Source organism: Acanthaster planci, linkage group LG01, assembly GCF_054643075.1.
Source record: "Acanthaster planci isolate LZ-2023a linkage group LG01, COTS_SCS, whole genome shotgun sequence".
NCBI lineage: Eukaryota > Metazoa > Echinodermata > Asteroidea > Valvatida > Acanthasteridae > Acanthaster > Acanthaster planci.
In genome coordinates this window covers 36,774,413-36,789,624 of record NC_141777.1, presented here as the reverse complement: position 1 = coordinate 36,789,624, position 15,212 = coordinate 36,774,413, and the positions used below count along the sequence as shown (strand labels likewise).

General features: G+C 44.3%; 1 protein-coding gene across 1 annotated transcript in view; it reads left to right on the top strand.

Moving 5' to 3' along the window:
* Positions 1-14,398, top strand: part of LOC147800717 (papilin-like) — a 73,832-nt gene extending 59,434 nt beyond the window's left edge. The window contains exons 33-43 of the mRNA XM_087139341.1: positions 476-694; positions 1,473-1,640; positions 2,270-2,479; positions 3,304-3,471; positions 4,118-4,342; positions 4,914-5,093; positions 6,017-6,301; positions 7,099-7,377; positions 7,984-8,163; positions 10,344-10,433; positions 11,835-14,398. Coding sequence (XP_086995467.1) covers positions 476-694; positions 1,473-1,640; positions 2,270-2,479; positions 3,304-3,471; positions 4,118-4,342; positions 4,914-5,093; positions 6,017-6,301; positions 7,099-7,377; positions 7,984-8,163; positions 10,344-10,433; positions 11,835-11,989 — 2,159 coding nt within the window. The 3' untranslated portion in view covers positions 11,990-14,398. The remainder of the gene's footprint in view (positions 1-475; positions 695-1,472; positions 1,641-2,269; positions 2,480-3,303; positions 3,472-4,117; positions 4,343-4,913; positions 5,094-6,016; positions 6,302-7,098; positions 7,378-7,983; positions 8,164-10,343; positions 10,434-11,834) is intronic.
* The last annotated feature ends 814 nt before the right edge of the window (positions 14,399-15,212 follow it).

Below are 15,212 nucleotides of genomic sequence, written 5' to 3'. Positions count from 1 at the left end.
CACTTGTTCCACAATTTCCAACCCGGGCTGAAAAATCTCAACCCTAGTCTGGAGCAGGGTTGAGTTCAACCGGAATTGAAATCAATCGCTGGGTCGGCGCAGGGTTGGAAGTTTTCAAGTGTGAATTGTCTAGTTTTCAACCCTGCGTCAACCCCAAGTGTGAAAAGGCCTAAATTTTCCTTAGTTTGTGTACAAGGTATAGTGTTGTTACAGTGTCTTCATGAGTCCATTTGTAACTTTGTCCCTCATTACTTTCCAATATAATATTTCACTCAAGTTTTTTTATTTCAGTCAAACATACAAAGGTTTTCTCATCAGTTGAATGTCAATAACTTGCATTTTTTCAAAATTTTATGTGTGAAAAAGGATTCACATTTCTAAAAGAATGTATTTTATTGTAAGTGAACTATGTAACTGAGGTAATGGAGTCAAGAAATTTTTTCTTCTTTTTTTCACTGTTTCCTCATATCATTAGAGGTCACAGGCCGACCTCCGACGACCTGCGAGATTCAGAGGGAGGAAGCCCTGACTAGCCCTCGCCTGGATGCATTTATCCCGCAGTGCACCAGTGACGGGGCGTTTGAGGCCCGCCAGTGCTACGATCTAATCAGCCAGTGTTGGTGCGTGAATGAAAATGGAGAAGCTCAGGGTGGTACCCGGACCAGGCGTGGCCAGGTACCCCTGGACTGTAACGGTAAGCATCTTGCCTTTCAAGGGGTCTTCTGGGACCCAGTATCGGCCTTGAGCAGAAGCACCCCCTCATCGGTTGAAACGAGCCGTGTGGGCCGGGAGTGTCTATTTGGTTGGTAGCGATGCAACTACGACAACCATTGTCGTTCGTGAATCAACGATGCGCAGTTAATACCAAAGGAGCCTCCGTTGCTAAGGAAATAGCACCCTCCCATTGTGGAGTAGTGAAATCATTATCAAAGTGCATATCTGAGTTACTGTTTAAATGCAAAGAAAATGTGGTACAGTAATCAAGTGAAAGTAGCAGGACTTTGTTGACTGCAATCTTAAAGAGCAACTGAGTGTTTGGACATGGGTTTTGATGAATATGTGTCAGAAATGCACACATTTGCAGTGGACTGAAGACATAAAAGTCTGTCCATGCTTCAGGTGAACACGAACACAAAGTGAGCTTGGATACATGTCCCTAAACATTTACTACGAAGTTCACTTGAGTGGAACTGTTGCGAATTCAAAACAAGAAAACTTGATCTGACTTAACAAAGTTACGTCGTATGAAGAATAAACCGAAACAAACAATGAATCAGTCTAAGTCCTTTCGCAAATTTGGCATATCTTTTAAAGTAACCACTCCAACTGTTCAAACTATTTTAACTATTCTGCAGTTCTGCTTCTGGCAGTAAACAGACAGAAATCTGAACCACCATTAATCAAGTAATCAGTGTCCTTTTAATGCAGTAAACTTGATGTCTAAACCCCTGTCTCCACATTGTGTCTTGCAGACAAGTGTTCTTTCCCCAAGTTTGTCGGACCATGCCGCGGCAATTTCCCCAAGTGGTTCTACAACATGGAGACCATGTCTTGCGAGGAGTTTACCTACGGCGGTTGTGGAGGCAACATGAACCAGTTCAACAGCCAGGAAGAGTGCCAGCAGGCCTGTCTACCCCAAGGTATGTAAGGAGGGGGTGGAAATACTGCAGGGAGGGGTGATTACTGAGGTCCAGGACGTGACTTTTACTTTGAAACTTGTTTTGTGCTCTCTCTGTCTCTTTTTGGTTACTCTGTAACTCAGGTGTGTTTTGGCAACCCAAACTATAAGCATATTTCAGTTTTGGTCGTTGGGTTAGCATTTTGCCAATTTGATTGTGCCTGTGTGACGTCATTGTTCCAACCAAATGAGACCCAAAGGGTACTTTGACTTGAATTTTAAAAGAGAGAGAAGTAGCATTTATAAACTTGCCGAATATTCAGTGAAATTCATGTTTGTAAAGAAAAACTCATCTGCTACTTTGTACTTTACCTCTCGCGGATAACATTACCATTTTGGTGTTCAAGTGTTTGTGGGCCATCCTAAAAATGTTCCCGGTTATTACCATGACGTCGTAAACATATTCCTGGTTAGGAGATGCCAAAACACGCCCCTGCGAAATGAGGGCGCTGTTGCCATGAGATCATTAGAGGTTGCCATTGACCATATTAGCTCTTCAGTTACAGTCGTGCATGTAATTGTCATTCAGTTCACTGTGGTTGTATCAGAAGCACCGTTCTTAGTGTCTTCTGGTTGAATCTTTGCCCAAAGGTCCCGAGATGCAGTCTTGCCAGATGCAGAGGGAAGAGGCCCTGGCCAATGTGCGGCCCGGCCAGTATGTGCCGCGGTGCACCGAGGATGGCTGGTTCATGCCCCAGCAGTGTCATGAGAGTACAGGGCAGTGTTGGTGTGTCACCGAGACCGGGATGGAGCAGGGGGAGACCCGACGGGAACCGGGGATGCCGCTGCTGGATTGTGAAGGTAGGAATGGAGATCAAATGGACACATGGATGTTGCCTCTTAAGGATGCTTGGCATTATGCAGGCATGGAGCTGTTTTTGTCGTTTTAACTTTGTCTTTTATGCCAATTCAGAGTAAACAATATCGTACAAATGTTTGAGGAGTTAATGATTTCTGTGTTATTCTAGTTCCCTTTTTATACTTCTTGTTGTGAAGTCACAGCTTAAAGTTTACCCAGAAAAGCCACTTACTTCCGTCTCACAGCTGGGAAGGAGTTGTTTTCCCTGTGTTTCCCCCATGGAGACATTAGTGCTGGGATTATCTACAATGGTCTATCCTAGCACGTTACCCTAAATGGTCTGAGAGCAAGCTCTTTGTTCTCATCAGGGTTGGGGGAAACTTAGTCCTTCACTGCCCCCTGCCTCAGCAGTTTGATGTTTTGTAACAACGGTGCTGTGACCTCCATGAAATCAGTGACTGAATGTGAGCACATCATTTACCAAGGCTGAGTGCAAATCAAATGTACCAGTGAGATTGGCTATTTTAGGGTAGATATACCTCTGCACAGAGCTCCTTGGTCACTAATTTTGCTGTTAAACACATGCATGGTATCTGCTGCACACAGGTACAAGAGATGGCGGTTTTGTACGTGGCAACAATGTCCCATATGCGTATGGGTTCATGCACACTCGGTGCTAGCAATGCTATGTACATGACCAATGGCTGTTGAAGTGGACAGCCTTTACATATGCACCAAGTCAATCTCCACCCTCTCCTCTTTACCAATAAGGGGGTATTTCTCCATGGAGAGAATTCTGATTTGTATTCTCTGCCTCTTCACACAGATGTTTGCAGTTTTCCCCAGGCCACCGGCCCGTGCCTGGGCTACTTTGCCATGTGGTACTACGACACTGAAGAGCAGGCCTGCCGGCGGTTCATCTACGGTGGTTGCCAAGGCAACGGCAACCGCTTTGAAAGCCGAGCGGAATGTGAGCAGTCCTGCGTGGTCCAAGGTACTGAAAACTTTAATCAACTCCGTTCTTTTGGCTTTGATCTTATACTGGGACTTAAGAACCGGAATGATAAGGTAACTTAAACCCGTAACATCAGTCTGAGGTGGCCCAACATTGTTAAAATGATCAATGTGGTGGGGATCCCTTTGTAAGCAGGAATAGCGCTTTGCCATTGATCAAGTTATCTTGTAAATTGACCCATGAACTGATGACGATGTACGTTGTTGTTTACATGTGCACTTTCCTGTGAAGCTGTTTGGGAATAACAGTCCACTGAGCTCTGTAGGAAAGCACATACATATTAACAAAGTATGGTATCAACAGTATAGAGGTCTGTTGATTCCTTGGTTCAATCTGTTAGTTCGCGCCTACCAAGTACCAAGGCAGTTAGCCGATCTTGCTTCATTAGAATTGGATGATTTTTGTAACAGCCCATAGACTAGGTCTCAAGCATAAAATGACATTCTACTTTGCTCAGCACTCAACCGTTTGTGACGTGAATTGACACCTGGGTAGAATTGCAGAGGGAATCATTTGAGTGAGTTCTGTCTGATGTCACTCACTAGACAAATAATTTTCAGTGACTTCACGACCAGTTTTGTCATGTCGTATGCATCTCCACCTCTCAATCCATCGCACACCACAGTAACCACAACCTCCGAGCCCGTCTCCCTCTGCCTGGTGACCAGACAGAACGCCCAGTCCCAGAACGTGATTGGCAACTTCATCCCGCAGTGCACGGAAGAGGGCCTCTTTGTCCGGAGGCAGTGCCACGGCAGCACCGGCTATTGCTGGTGCGTGGACGAGATGACCGGGGAGGAGATTGTGACCAGGGTGCCCAAGGACCCGAGGGCCCGGCCAGATTGCGACGGTGAGGGTTTTTTCCCACTTTCATCAGTTCCCATATTGCTATCTTGTCCGAGAATGGTATGTCTGAAAATTCTATTGGAGCTAATAAAAAGCTTATGACTATTACATTTACCCATTTTAAAGTGTTTGGGAGTCCATCGCTGGTACCTGCAAGTCCACCACAAGTCATTCCATCTTAAGCCAAGTCACAGGGTGTTGGAATGAGCTGCGATAAAAGCATTCTGCTGTTAACATTCACCTTGCTACTTATGACTGGTCTTGGAAAGAACTTGTGATGAACTTGACTTCAGCCCAGGCTTTTCAGATGGAACTCTTCTCATTTTAGAATCAAGGCATCATACCTGTCAGTCATTGATAGCCAAATCAGACACAGTAACATCCAGTCACCAGTGCACATCTGTTCCCCCATTGGGCCTGTGAATGACCAGAAGAGGGTCCCCTGGTCACATAGACTTGCCCTAGTGACCTCACTGCGTGTCAGTAGACTTGGCCACAAATGCACATCAACTTTTAGAAATTAGTATGGCTAATTTTAACAAAAGAACGATTGTTTGATACTTTTCCCAACTTAGTCTACTACCGGAATGACACAGTCCGGATTGGTGAGCCCAGTAATACCACCCAGCCGACGGACAGGGTGACGCTGAGCCCCAGCCACCCGTTGGGTGACGAAGGCTGTGCTACGTCCACCTTTGGCTGCTGTCCAGATGGCGTCACCCAGGCCAGCAGGGAAGACCATCTCGGCTGTCCAGGTGAGCTTCTCTGGCCTTGGTCATGTATCACCAGGTCACGTCTGCTTTTATACTGTCCCAGCGACACTCGTGGGTGTCACAAGGGAGGGGGGGGCACTTGACCCCTCCCTTAATAATTGAGAAAAAAAAGGAAACTAAAAAAGCAAAATAAAAGAAATGAAAAAAAGTGGTGAGAGGGGATGAAAACCCCCAGTTTACTTTTTTCAAAAAACGTAGAAATTGACCACCTTCCCTCTGTTAATGGTTTGTTGCTGATGAGCGCTTTGAGCCCCCCCCCCTGTAATCCTGGCGACGCCCATGGCAACACTAACAGCTGGCATCATGGAACAATTAAGATGAACCATGTTGACCATTAGAGTACAGTATGATGTTAAGATCTTACTCTCCACTTTGTCCACAGTTTTAAAACTCGAAAAACATCAGGAACTGGTTCCAGTAATTATACCGTTTTTAATTTCTGATATTTCAAATTTGATATTTTAAGACATTGGTTTTAACTTGCAGTTAAGAATAATACCCTCAGGTCAACTCCAATTGACAGGGGACATGTGTGTATTAGCCACAACAGTTCAGCTTTATAGTATCCAGTGATCACAGTAATGTTTAAAAGATCTGCTGGTTGCAGCAAAACTAACAGCTTCTTTACTAAGTGAAGTTTAATTGCGGGGGAGCCCCAAAACTCCACCATTCACTTCAGCTTCTTGAGGTAAAGTGTGCACTTTTGTGACGCAAAGGCCTAGAGAGCTACCACTGGTCAACTACAGGGTTTGTAGGGGCTACCTGGTGCGAGCAACAAGATTAATGTCAGAGCTGCTCGAATAACATGAGCTAGCTCAGGTCAAGGTGTGAAGCATGTAGAACAGACGCAAATTTTAGCAGCAGAAGGTGACGCACTTCTCTCATAACCAATACTCCACGTGTAGGCATCACCCCAGCAATGGTGGAAGTGGCCCCCTCAGACTCCACGGTGGTATTGGGCGGCACCCTGACGATAGCCTGCCGCGCCCAGGGCAGCCCCACCCCGACTGTCACCTGGCATCGCGAGGACGCGAATGTGGAGGATGGCAGGGACAGCAGAATCAGTGTGAGCGAGGACGGCACGTTGGTCATCGAGGACGTGGTGGAGGCAGATTCTGGCCTGTACGTCTGCAGGGCCTCCAATGGCGTCGGGCAGGCCGCTAAAGTTGCTGTGGACGTCAACGTTTTCAGTGAGTATATTTGGTCTGCACATGAACACATGTGGGCAGTATATATGGCTCACGAAACCGCAGAGCCTAGCAGCGCTGCTCAAATGCCGAAGGGGTTGGTCTATACAAATCTTTCTCATGCTGCCTGTTGTTCTTGTGGATGGCCTGAGTTTGCAGAAATAGCATTCTTAGTTGCTGCAACAAAATGTACGTTTGTCCCATTAATTCCTACAGAGGAGACAATCATTCAATATTGTTGTAGCATGTATTATTTGATTTTTTTGGTAGCTGCATGAGAATTTCTTAGTACTCCTGGAGTATTTTGTTGCTTTTGTATTGATGACTAGCTATAGTTTACCGGCCACTGATCGGCCGAGAAAAAAGCCAGCTGTGATAGAAAGACAGAGGTCTGTACAAAGCCAAAGAGTATGGACAATAAATACTGCATGCTTTTATGATACGCTTCAAAATCACTGAGAAACTTGACTCTGTCGTATGGTAAAAGAAAAAAAGGTAAAGGTTGTACAAAACGTCAGGTCAGTATCTGATACTTGGTTACCCCAATGGAATGGGTTTCTTCAGGCCTGAAGAGCTTTTCTTAGCTATGAGCATCCTTGATCTGAGGAGTTTCTCACAATCCAGCTCGAAACCTCAAGATTTGAGGCCTTAGCTTCATTAATTTTGGCCCCTGACTTGTATTCCATCAGTCGGTGCTTGCTAGTTGATATTTACGCCCAAAGGCAAGGCTACAGAACAAACTAAATTTAACAAGTCAACTAGAGCTGAGAAAGTAACTTTGGGACTCTATCCTTTGATAGCGCCGGTGCAAATTCCTGAGACTAGCCAGCTCTCGGTGCGGGCCAAGGAGGGAGACGTGGTGGAGCTCCACTGCCGGGCTACAGGGAACCCCAAGCCAGTAGTGACCTGGGAGCGAGGTGTGGTCTTCCTGCCTGACAACGACCCCCGCATGTCACAGCTGGAAGACGACACACTGCGCATTGAGAATGTGGAGCTGGGTGACTCGGGCAACTACGTTTGCACGGGACGCAACATGTTCGGCACAGTGCAAAAGAAGACCATCACGCTGACTGTCGAAGGTAAACCTACAGTGTTACTTCTGTATTTTCAACTTGAGTTTTGCCGTTCACAGATCATGTGTGACCCGCTCTGCAAAAAAGGGTAATTTTTACGTAATAGCCTGTTCTATTTGGAGAAGGCAAAATTTCTTCAAAAATGTGATTTTGTGTTTTTTCCTTTAATAGCTTCTATAATATATGTATTTTCAGAATTTGTGACTACAAACATTGATACTGATAAATTGATCATTCAGTAAGAAATCCTATAAAGCATTGTGTTTCCAAGGGCAACACTTTATGAGCTTTTTCTCGAAAAGTGCTTTTATTGAATCCGAAAATGTGGATGTACAAATGTCTAGATATCTCCGGAACGCAGTGCACTACAGGGGGTCATTCATGTATCAAATTGTAGCTTTTGATATACAGAATCCAGCCATATAAAAAACTCATAACCTGAATCTGGCGACTTATTACCCATTTTTCTAGAGCTGGTTTCACATATTTATAGTACCGTATACTCGGTGTTTTATGTGAAACAATTCACAAGCTTACTCGGCTGATACATGAAACCACAATCCAAGAGGCCCCAGTTGCACATTTCCATCATAGCATTTTGGTATCTTACAGCCGAGGTGCACATTGTGAATATTCCCTACGATGTCACGGCCGAGGTAGGGGCCACCGTTAGGCTGGCTTGCGGCAGTACCGGCTCCCCCAAACCCACCACGCGATGGACGGTCAACAACGTGGGCCTGCCTCCCATGGATCGGTTTGAGTTACTGCCCACGGGGGATTTGATCATCAACGGTAGGTTGAAAGGGGGGGTTTGTCGAGGTGTGTTGGGTTTGTTAACCACTTCGGACCGGGGCATTTTTCAACGTTGAGGATGCTGGGCCGGCATGACTATCATTTTTTCCGTTTTCAAAATCCTTCAACAATTCATCATTCCATTTAACGGTTGTTTATAGCCGCACAGAGTAATCTTCAGGCACTACTCTAAGTTGACAGGTGACCTTCATTGACGCCCGAATATTTCAGCCACGCCTGCAGCCTTGTAAACAGAGCCCAGATTGTGCAGTGTTATACAACTGTCTTTTGTTCACGAACCTGGCTCAGTGCACTGCTGACCTCTTTTCAATAGGGGCCAGATAAGCATGCAGCGGTGCTGTGTGGCTCATCGCTGCAGTAGTGGAGCGCTTTTGTCCCCGGTGGTAATCCGCTCGCTCTCAATGCCCCAAAGCCTGGTATACGGTTTCAAAATAACGCTGGATTATCACCACTTTTGAGAGTGAAAAATGCCGGTCATGCCCAGCAGCCTGGTCTTTTGTTCGGAGTACGGTCTTTTGTTACAGGGCCCTGTTTCCTTTGTCCGTGTTCGGATACCCCAGCCACACATATAAACCATACGGCTCCGATTTCGGAGTCCCCGGCTGGTAGTGGTTAACCACTTAGCGCTGGGGAGCCCGGTTTCAGGTACTTTGGGTGTGTACACATAGCCGGGGTACCCGAAATCGGACAAAAGAGCTGGGCCTTGTAACAAAAGACCGCACTTAAAAGACTGAGCTGCTGGGAATTGCCAACATTTTTTCAGTTGTCAATAGCTGAGGAAATCCGTCTTGTTTTGAAAGATTATACCACTGTTTGTGGCATTCAGCTTGACCGGATTACCAACGGGGACAAAAGCACTCCAGTGATGAGCGATACAATACCGCTGCATGCTAATCTGGCCCGTATTGAAAAGACGTCAGCAGCACACTGTGCTAGTTTCAGGAACAAAAGAAACTTTAATATGTAACCCTCCACAATCTGGGCTCTTTTTACAAGGCGGCAGGCCTGGCTGAAATACTCAGACATCAATAGATGTTGCCTGTCAAATTAGAGTAGCCACCAGACAGTCATTCATGTGGGTGTAAACGTCCAGTAAACAAAGCAATTAATTTGTTTAAGAATTTTGAAAACAGAAAATCTTTTAAAACGCCCGTATGTGTGCACGGCTATTTTAACCACTTTCTGCCAGGGATTCCGGTACCGAACACGTATGCTTTATATTCGTGGCTGGGGTCTCCGAACTCGGACAAAGTGAACTGGGCCTTGTAACAAAAGACCGTACTCGGAACAAAAGACCAGGCTGCTGGGCACCACCAACATTTTTTCACTCTCAAAGGTGGAGATAATCCAGCCTTGTCTTGAGACAGTATACCATAGTTTGGGGCATTTAGAGTGAGCGGATTACCCCCGCGGACAAAAGCGCTCTACGCCCGCAGCGATGAGCCACACAGCACGGCTGCATGCTAATCTGGCCCCTATGAAGAAGAGGTCAGCAGTGCACTTTGGCAGGTTCTTGAACAAAAGAAAGTTATATAACAATGCACAATCTCGGCTCTAATTACAAGGCTGCAGGCCTGGCTGAAATACTCGGCCGTCAATAGATTTTGTCTGTCAGGCTAGAGGGGCCACCAGACAGTCCTTTGTTTGGGTGTAAGTGTCCAATAAACAAAGATGGGAATTTTTAAAGAATTTTGAAAACAGAAAAAAATGATAAATATCCCTCCCCAGCATCATCAACATTGATAACTGCCACCGGCAGCAAGTGGTTAAGCCATCCAGTACACCACTGGACAGTATTAAGGAAATAGTGACCCCAAAACGGATGCACTTTGTCCAAAAACTTCATGTACGCTGATATTTTATCATGGTATGTTTTTTAATGATGCTGTGTAACATGTTGGGCAGTATTTCAGTTTGGAAGAAATAATGGCAGTATGTATCCAGCGTTTTAGGGATCAACAATGCAATTGAAACTGTTTTCGCTTTAGTGTTTCCCCTAAAGGCCTCTCCGCATCGACTCCTGAGTGTGCCTCTGCGCGGTGTTCAATATTGCAAGGAGACTGATTTAGGGATGAGTCTTGTATAAGATTATAATGAATTCCTTTCCAGGAGAATAGTAGATCTTACTTTTGTTGGCCTTTCTCTGCTTGGTATTTCAGGTTTAAGAAGCACTGATGGAGGTACCTACACGTGCACTGCGGCCAATGGTATCTCCAGCGAGAGCGCTAGTGCTACAGTCACTGTTCAAGGTCAGTTATGTCTGTCTTTGAAAACTGTCTTTTGTTTGAAACATTTGAGTTTGATTTGAACAAATCTACTTTAGAAAACTGATAGAGATGGCTTCATTTTGTTCATTTTTGGGCCCTGCATGGCCTCGTCATTCTTCGTTTCTTTTTATTTGGCATGATACGCATTTCTTTGCCATTTCACTTAACGTCAAAGTGGTGTATAAACAACATGGGGGGTAGTGTTTCAGTGTCATTCGGATTCTAATTGGTCCCTGTGTTTCTTGTTTGATGTTCTCATGTTCTGTGTTTGTTACTTTCTTGCGTAGTTAAAAAGCGATTCAGTTGTTTGTGTTCCTTTTTTTTTCATTTAGTTTGGCCAAGAAATTGGTATTAATGGGTGAAATGGTCAATTTCGGGGCATCTTGAGGTGTACCGTTCATCCATTGATAGAAAAGTAACAGAAGAAAAGTGACTGCAGCCTTTGGAATATTCTCTTGGTATCACACCAATCGAACTCTTCAGCTTGTGTCCTGGAAATCTTTGATATTGTCGGTGTCTTGATTGAAACTGAAGAAATCACTGAGTACCGCATCAAAGGAGTGTTAGTTTCAAGTTCAGTACTTGACATGTGGACCAAATGGTTGAGGGTTTACAACTCCTGATCCTGGAGTCTATGGTTCCAATCCAGCGGTGGGACATTTGGGCAAGTCATTTTTATCGCTCCTGGAGTCTATGGTTCCAATCCAGCGGTGGGACATTTGGGCAAGTCATTTTTATCGCTCCTGGAGTCTATGGTTCCAATCCAGCGGTGGGACATTTGGGCAAGTCATTTTTATCGCTCCTGGAGTCTATGGTTCCAATCCAGCGGTGGGACATTTGGGCAAGTCATTTTTATCGCTCCTGGAGTCTATGGTTCCAATCCAGCGGTGGGACATTTGGGCAAGTCATTTTTATCGCTCCTGGAGTCTATGGTTCCAATCCAGCGGTGGGACATTTGGGCAAGTCATTTTTATCGCTCCTGGAGTCTATGGTTCCAATCCAGCGGTGGGACATTTGGGCAAGTCATTTTTATCGCTCCTGGAGTCTATGGTTCCAATCCAGCAGTGGGACATTTGGGCAAGTCATTTTTATCGCTCCTGGAGTCTATGGTTCCAATCCAGCGGTGGGACATTTGGGCAAGTCATTTTTATCGCTGCTTACCTTTCTCCACCCAGGTGTATACATGGGTACCCGTGAGGGCAGAGAAGATGATTGTGGTTGATGAGTATGGTTGTGAAACAGCTGTGCCGATCTTCTTACTTCCCATGAAGCTGAGATGATATATAGGAATGCTTTTGGGCCTATTGATCCGGAATAATAATGATTTAAATAATTTTCTTCATCATTACTAAAAACTGTTATTTTATTTGACCTTCCATCTAGGTGCGGCTGTTGATCCCAACTGCCAAGATAACGTCCGCTACGCCAACTGCCGCGTAGTTCTACGTGCTAACTTCTGCCATCGGAAGCCCTACGACACCTACTGCTGCGCCACATGCAAGGACAGCCAGGTCAGAGGTCGACGCCGACGACGATAAATGTGCCTTAGGAGTAGTCTGAATCCATCTCGTCACGGATTGCATTCAGCTACTTGAGTGAAAACTGCCTGTGTAATTTTACGGGAATCTGGAAGACATGCTCGTGATTTCGGAAATTTTAGAACCTTCTCTGACTTTTTAAAACATGATTTTTATGAGTAGGCCTATCTTTTTTATGTCTTGATAGTGACCATGTCACAAGCCCTGTGCAGTGTTTTTATACTAATATATACTTTTTGACGCATGTTAATTCAAGTAATATGTTGACCATGTATCTTGTCTTTGAGAGGAACAGGCTGATTTGGGCGACACTTTTTTATTTGATCTGCAAAGCTTGTAAATGATTTCCTAAGGTTGTATCAATCACGGTTGTATCAAACTCTTCGAGTATGTTGAGAAAACAGCGAAGAAAAACAAACTGAAATTCGGCATTTCTTAAGAAATGTACCTCAGTTCTCAAATGGTGCTGCTTAACTTTTTAAAATGAGATTTCAGAGAGTTGCAATTTATGTGTTCCTTAGTACCTTTATCGTACAGTACATGTACAGTCACTTTTACCCCTTGAAAAACCCAGACGTAAGGTTGACAAGACAGCGTTTATATCTAGATTTGAACACGTCTATCAAATGTTGCTTCATCATAGTTTTTCATGCCACAGAAATTTTGTTTTTGCCCACAAAAATACTTCCAAGTGCGGACAGGTGGGAAGTGCGTAGAGGTTGAATTGTAGGACATGTTCTTGCACTGTGCATTGATGCACCCCTTTAGCTTTAACTGGCCACAGGTCTTTCTCTGAACAGGGTAATACCACGTTTATGTTATTTGCAGTCCCTTTCCTCATTTCTATTCGGCCCAAAGTTACTGTTCCACACTGCCCCCCTTTTAATGTCTTTCTCATATGCTTTTTTTTAACTGTGACATTTCATATGGTTTTGTCAATCTCTTCTTTCATTGTCCATTTTGAGCAGTTTGAAGCTAGTAGTATTTTGTCCCATTTCCAGATATTTGTCTTTCATTCCAAGCAGCATTTTTGGTTCACACTTCATTAGTTTACTGCTCTTTTTTTGAATTTCTGATGAGAAAAAGTATTGTAGTATTTTATGAAAACTGAGTCTTTTTCAGTATTAAATTGGCCTTTATTATCTGACTTTGTGATCATCCCAAGTCTGCTTCAGTATGATTGATCCAATGTACATTGTTTTTTTTTCTTATGGGCAACCATCTGGTGCTCTAACCTGCCACCGTGGGATGTTCATTCATGTGAGAAAATAGATGTCATTATAGTGGTTTTCAATGATACGGACATGGCTTCACACTTGCAGGGTACTAGTACTGTAGGTGTTGCTGCAAGGTACAGATGAATCCGGCGACCACAGTGTTGTCATGTGCAGTGGCCCCCACCAATGGTGGTATTCACTGTGATATCTGTTGTATGGAGTCACTGTTCCACTACCGCCCTGTACAAAACCCAGATCAGTGCGGTCTGCCATGAAAAGGGGCCGTCAGGCATGTTCAGTGAGACAAGCTGTCTACGTGGTCGGGTATCCCGTCTTATTTTAGTCAAGCTGCAACAAAATAGGTACGCTGAAATTTCAACCCAGCCTCCAGTAAGACTGCTTGCACCAGTACACAGAATGTGTCACAGTTCAGTTTTGCTGTCTCTGAAGATATTGCTGTCTGACTTTCACAATGACTAGTTCTTGTTTTGCTGGAGACCCGTTTGACAAAACGAGTTTTATGTATGCCCAATTGAAACACTTAAGGCCTATTAGTCCATTTTGAGGAAACATGTTTACTATCTTAAATTCAAGAGCAGTCTTGGGATTCTTTGTGATCGCACGGAATTTATTAGCCTCTGTTTCATAATATAAATAGGAATTATTTTTTAAACAATTTTATTTGCCTGTGTGTACACAGCTGTTACGAAAGGCACAGAATTACACAGACTTTGTACGTGTAGATCGTGTACATCATTAAAAGACGTTTCGATGTTATACTCGTAGTTAATGGCACTGGTTATATTTAGCACATTTCAGTAGTTATCGGGTAGGAACACCTGTACGTTTGTTTGACTGTAATCTGTACGAGGACGATTGAAACTTAACTTATTTTTTACAGTAAATGTATTCTGCTGCAAATGGTGTGAGTTATGTTTACTGGCAATGATTGCAATGGTGCTAGTTTGCTTTTCTGTAAGCTGAAAGTAGAAGTCGCTACCTCCCGGTGTATTGATACCAGGATTGCGATTGTAGATAAGAAAAAGAAAGAGCATTTGAACTGAAAGGCATTTGAAGTATGTCACAGTGCAAGGCCGGTTTTTATGCATTCATTCGGGGAAACAAAGCATCAGGGAAATTCCAACTGTACATTTATCGCCAATAAAACACAGCCACTGATATTTTAAAATCACATCTTTTTGCCCATGTCTGTACAGTACATTCTTTTAGTGCGATTGAATGGTTCTCAATTTCATATTCACATTTTCACAGCGATTCCAAAGCGCGGCGCTTTTCAGTGAAATAGCGAACGCCGAAGGTGCTCGGGTACGATGTAGAAAAAGCAACTTGCTAGGAAAGTTTCCTAGGTAGTTGCTTAGTTGCTTGGGGCGGTGTCCTATAATGTAACATAAAAACCAGCTGGACTATCATGCACATTCTCTTTTGAACGCCGCAATTTACAAGAAAATCTCTCTCGTTGATCATACTACGAGGGGTTCCCACGCTACTTCTCGCCCATACACCTAGGGGCCCCATCTGCAAGTTGTTCATGCATCTTCAATTCACACGCGAAATAACCTATTTTAGCATGTTCAGTCAGTCTTTAAACCGATCGCCACTTCAAGATGCAACATTCGATGTGAACAAATGCTGCCGGCGCACGATTGCAAAAACGTGGACCGTGCCGCGTGGGCCAGAATGTTGATAATCAGCTCCCGGCTTTTTCGGCTTGGTAGAATCATGACGACAATCTGTTGTGTTTTTTTCTTCGGAAAAACTCAACAGGTGGGAAATAGCCACGTGTCATTTTGAATATCGCGTGACCAAACCGCACCAGCGAATTCCAGATAATGTCGGCATTTACGTCACATCTCCCATTTTATCAATGGAAAAGCCGGATAATTTTAGCTTAGCAAACAATTGCCCCCGCTTGATGACATCCGGCTTTGATTCCCAACCAGCCGTTTGTAGCTATCTATAGCTCCCCTGGGACCAATAGCATATGG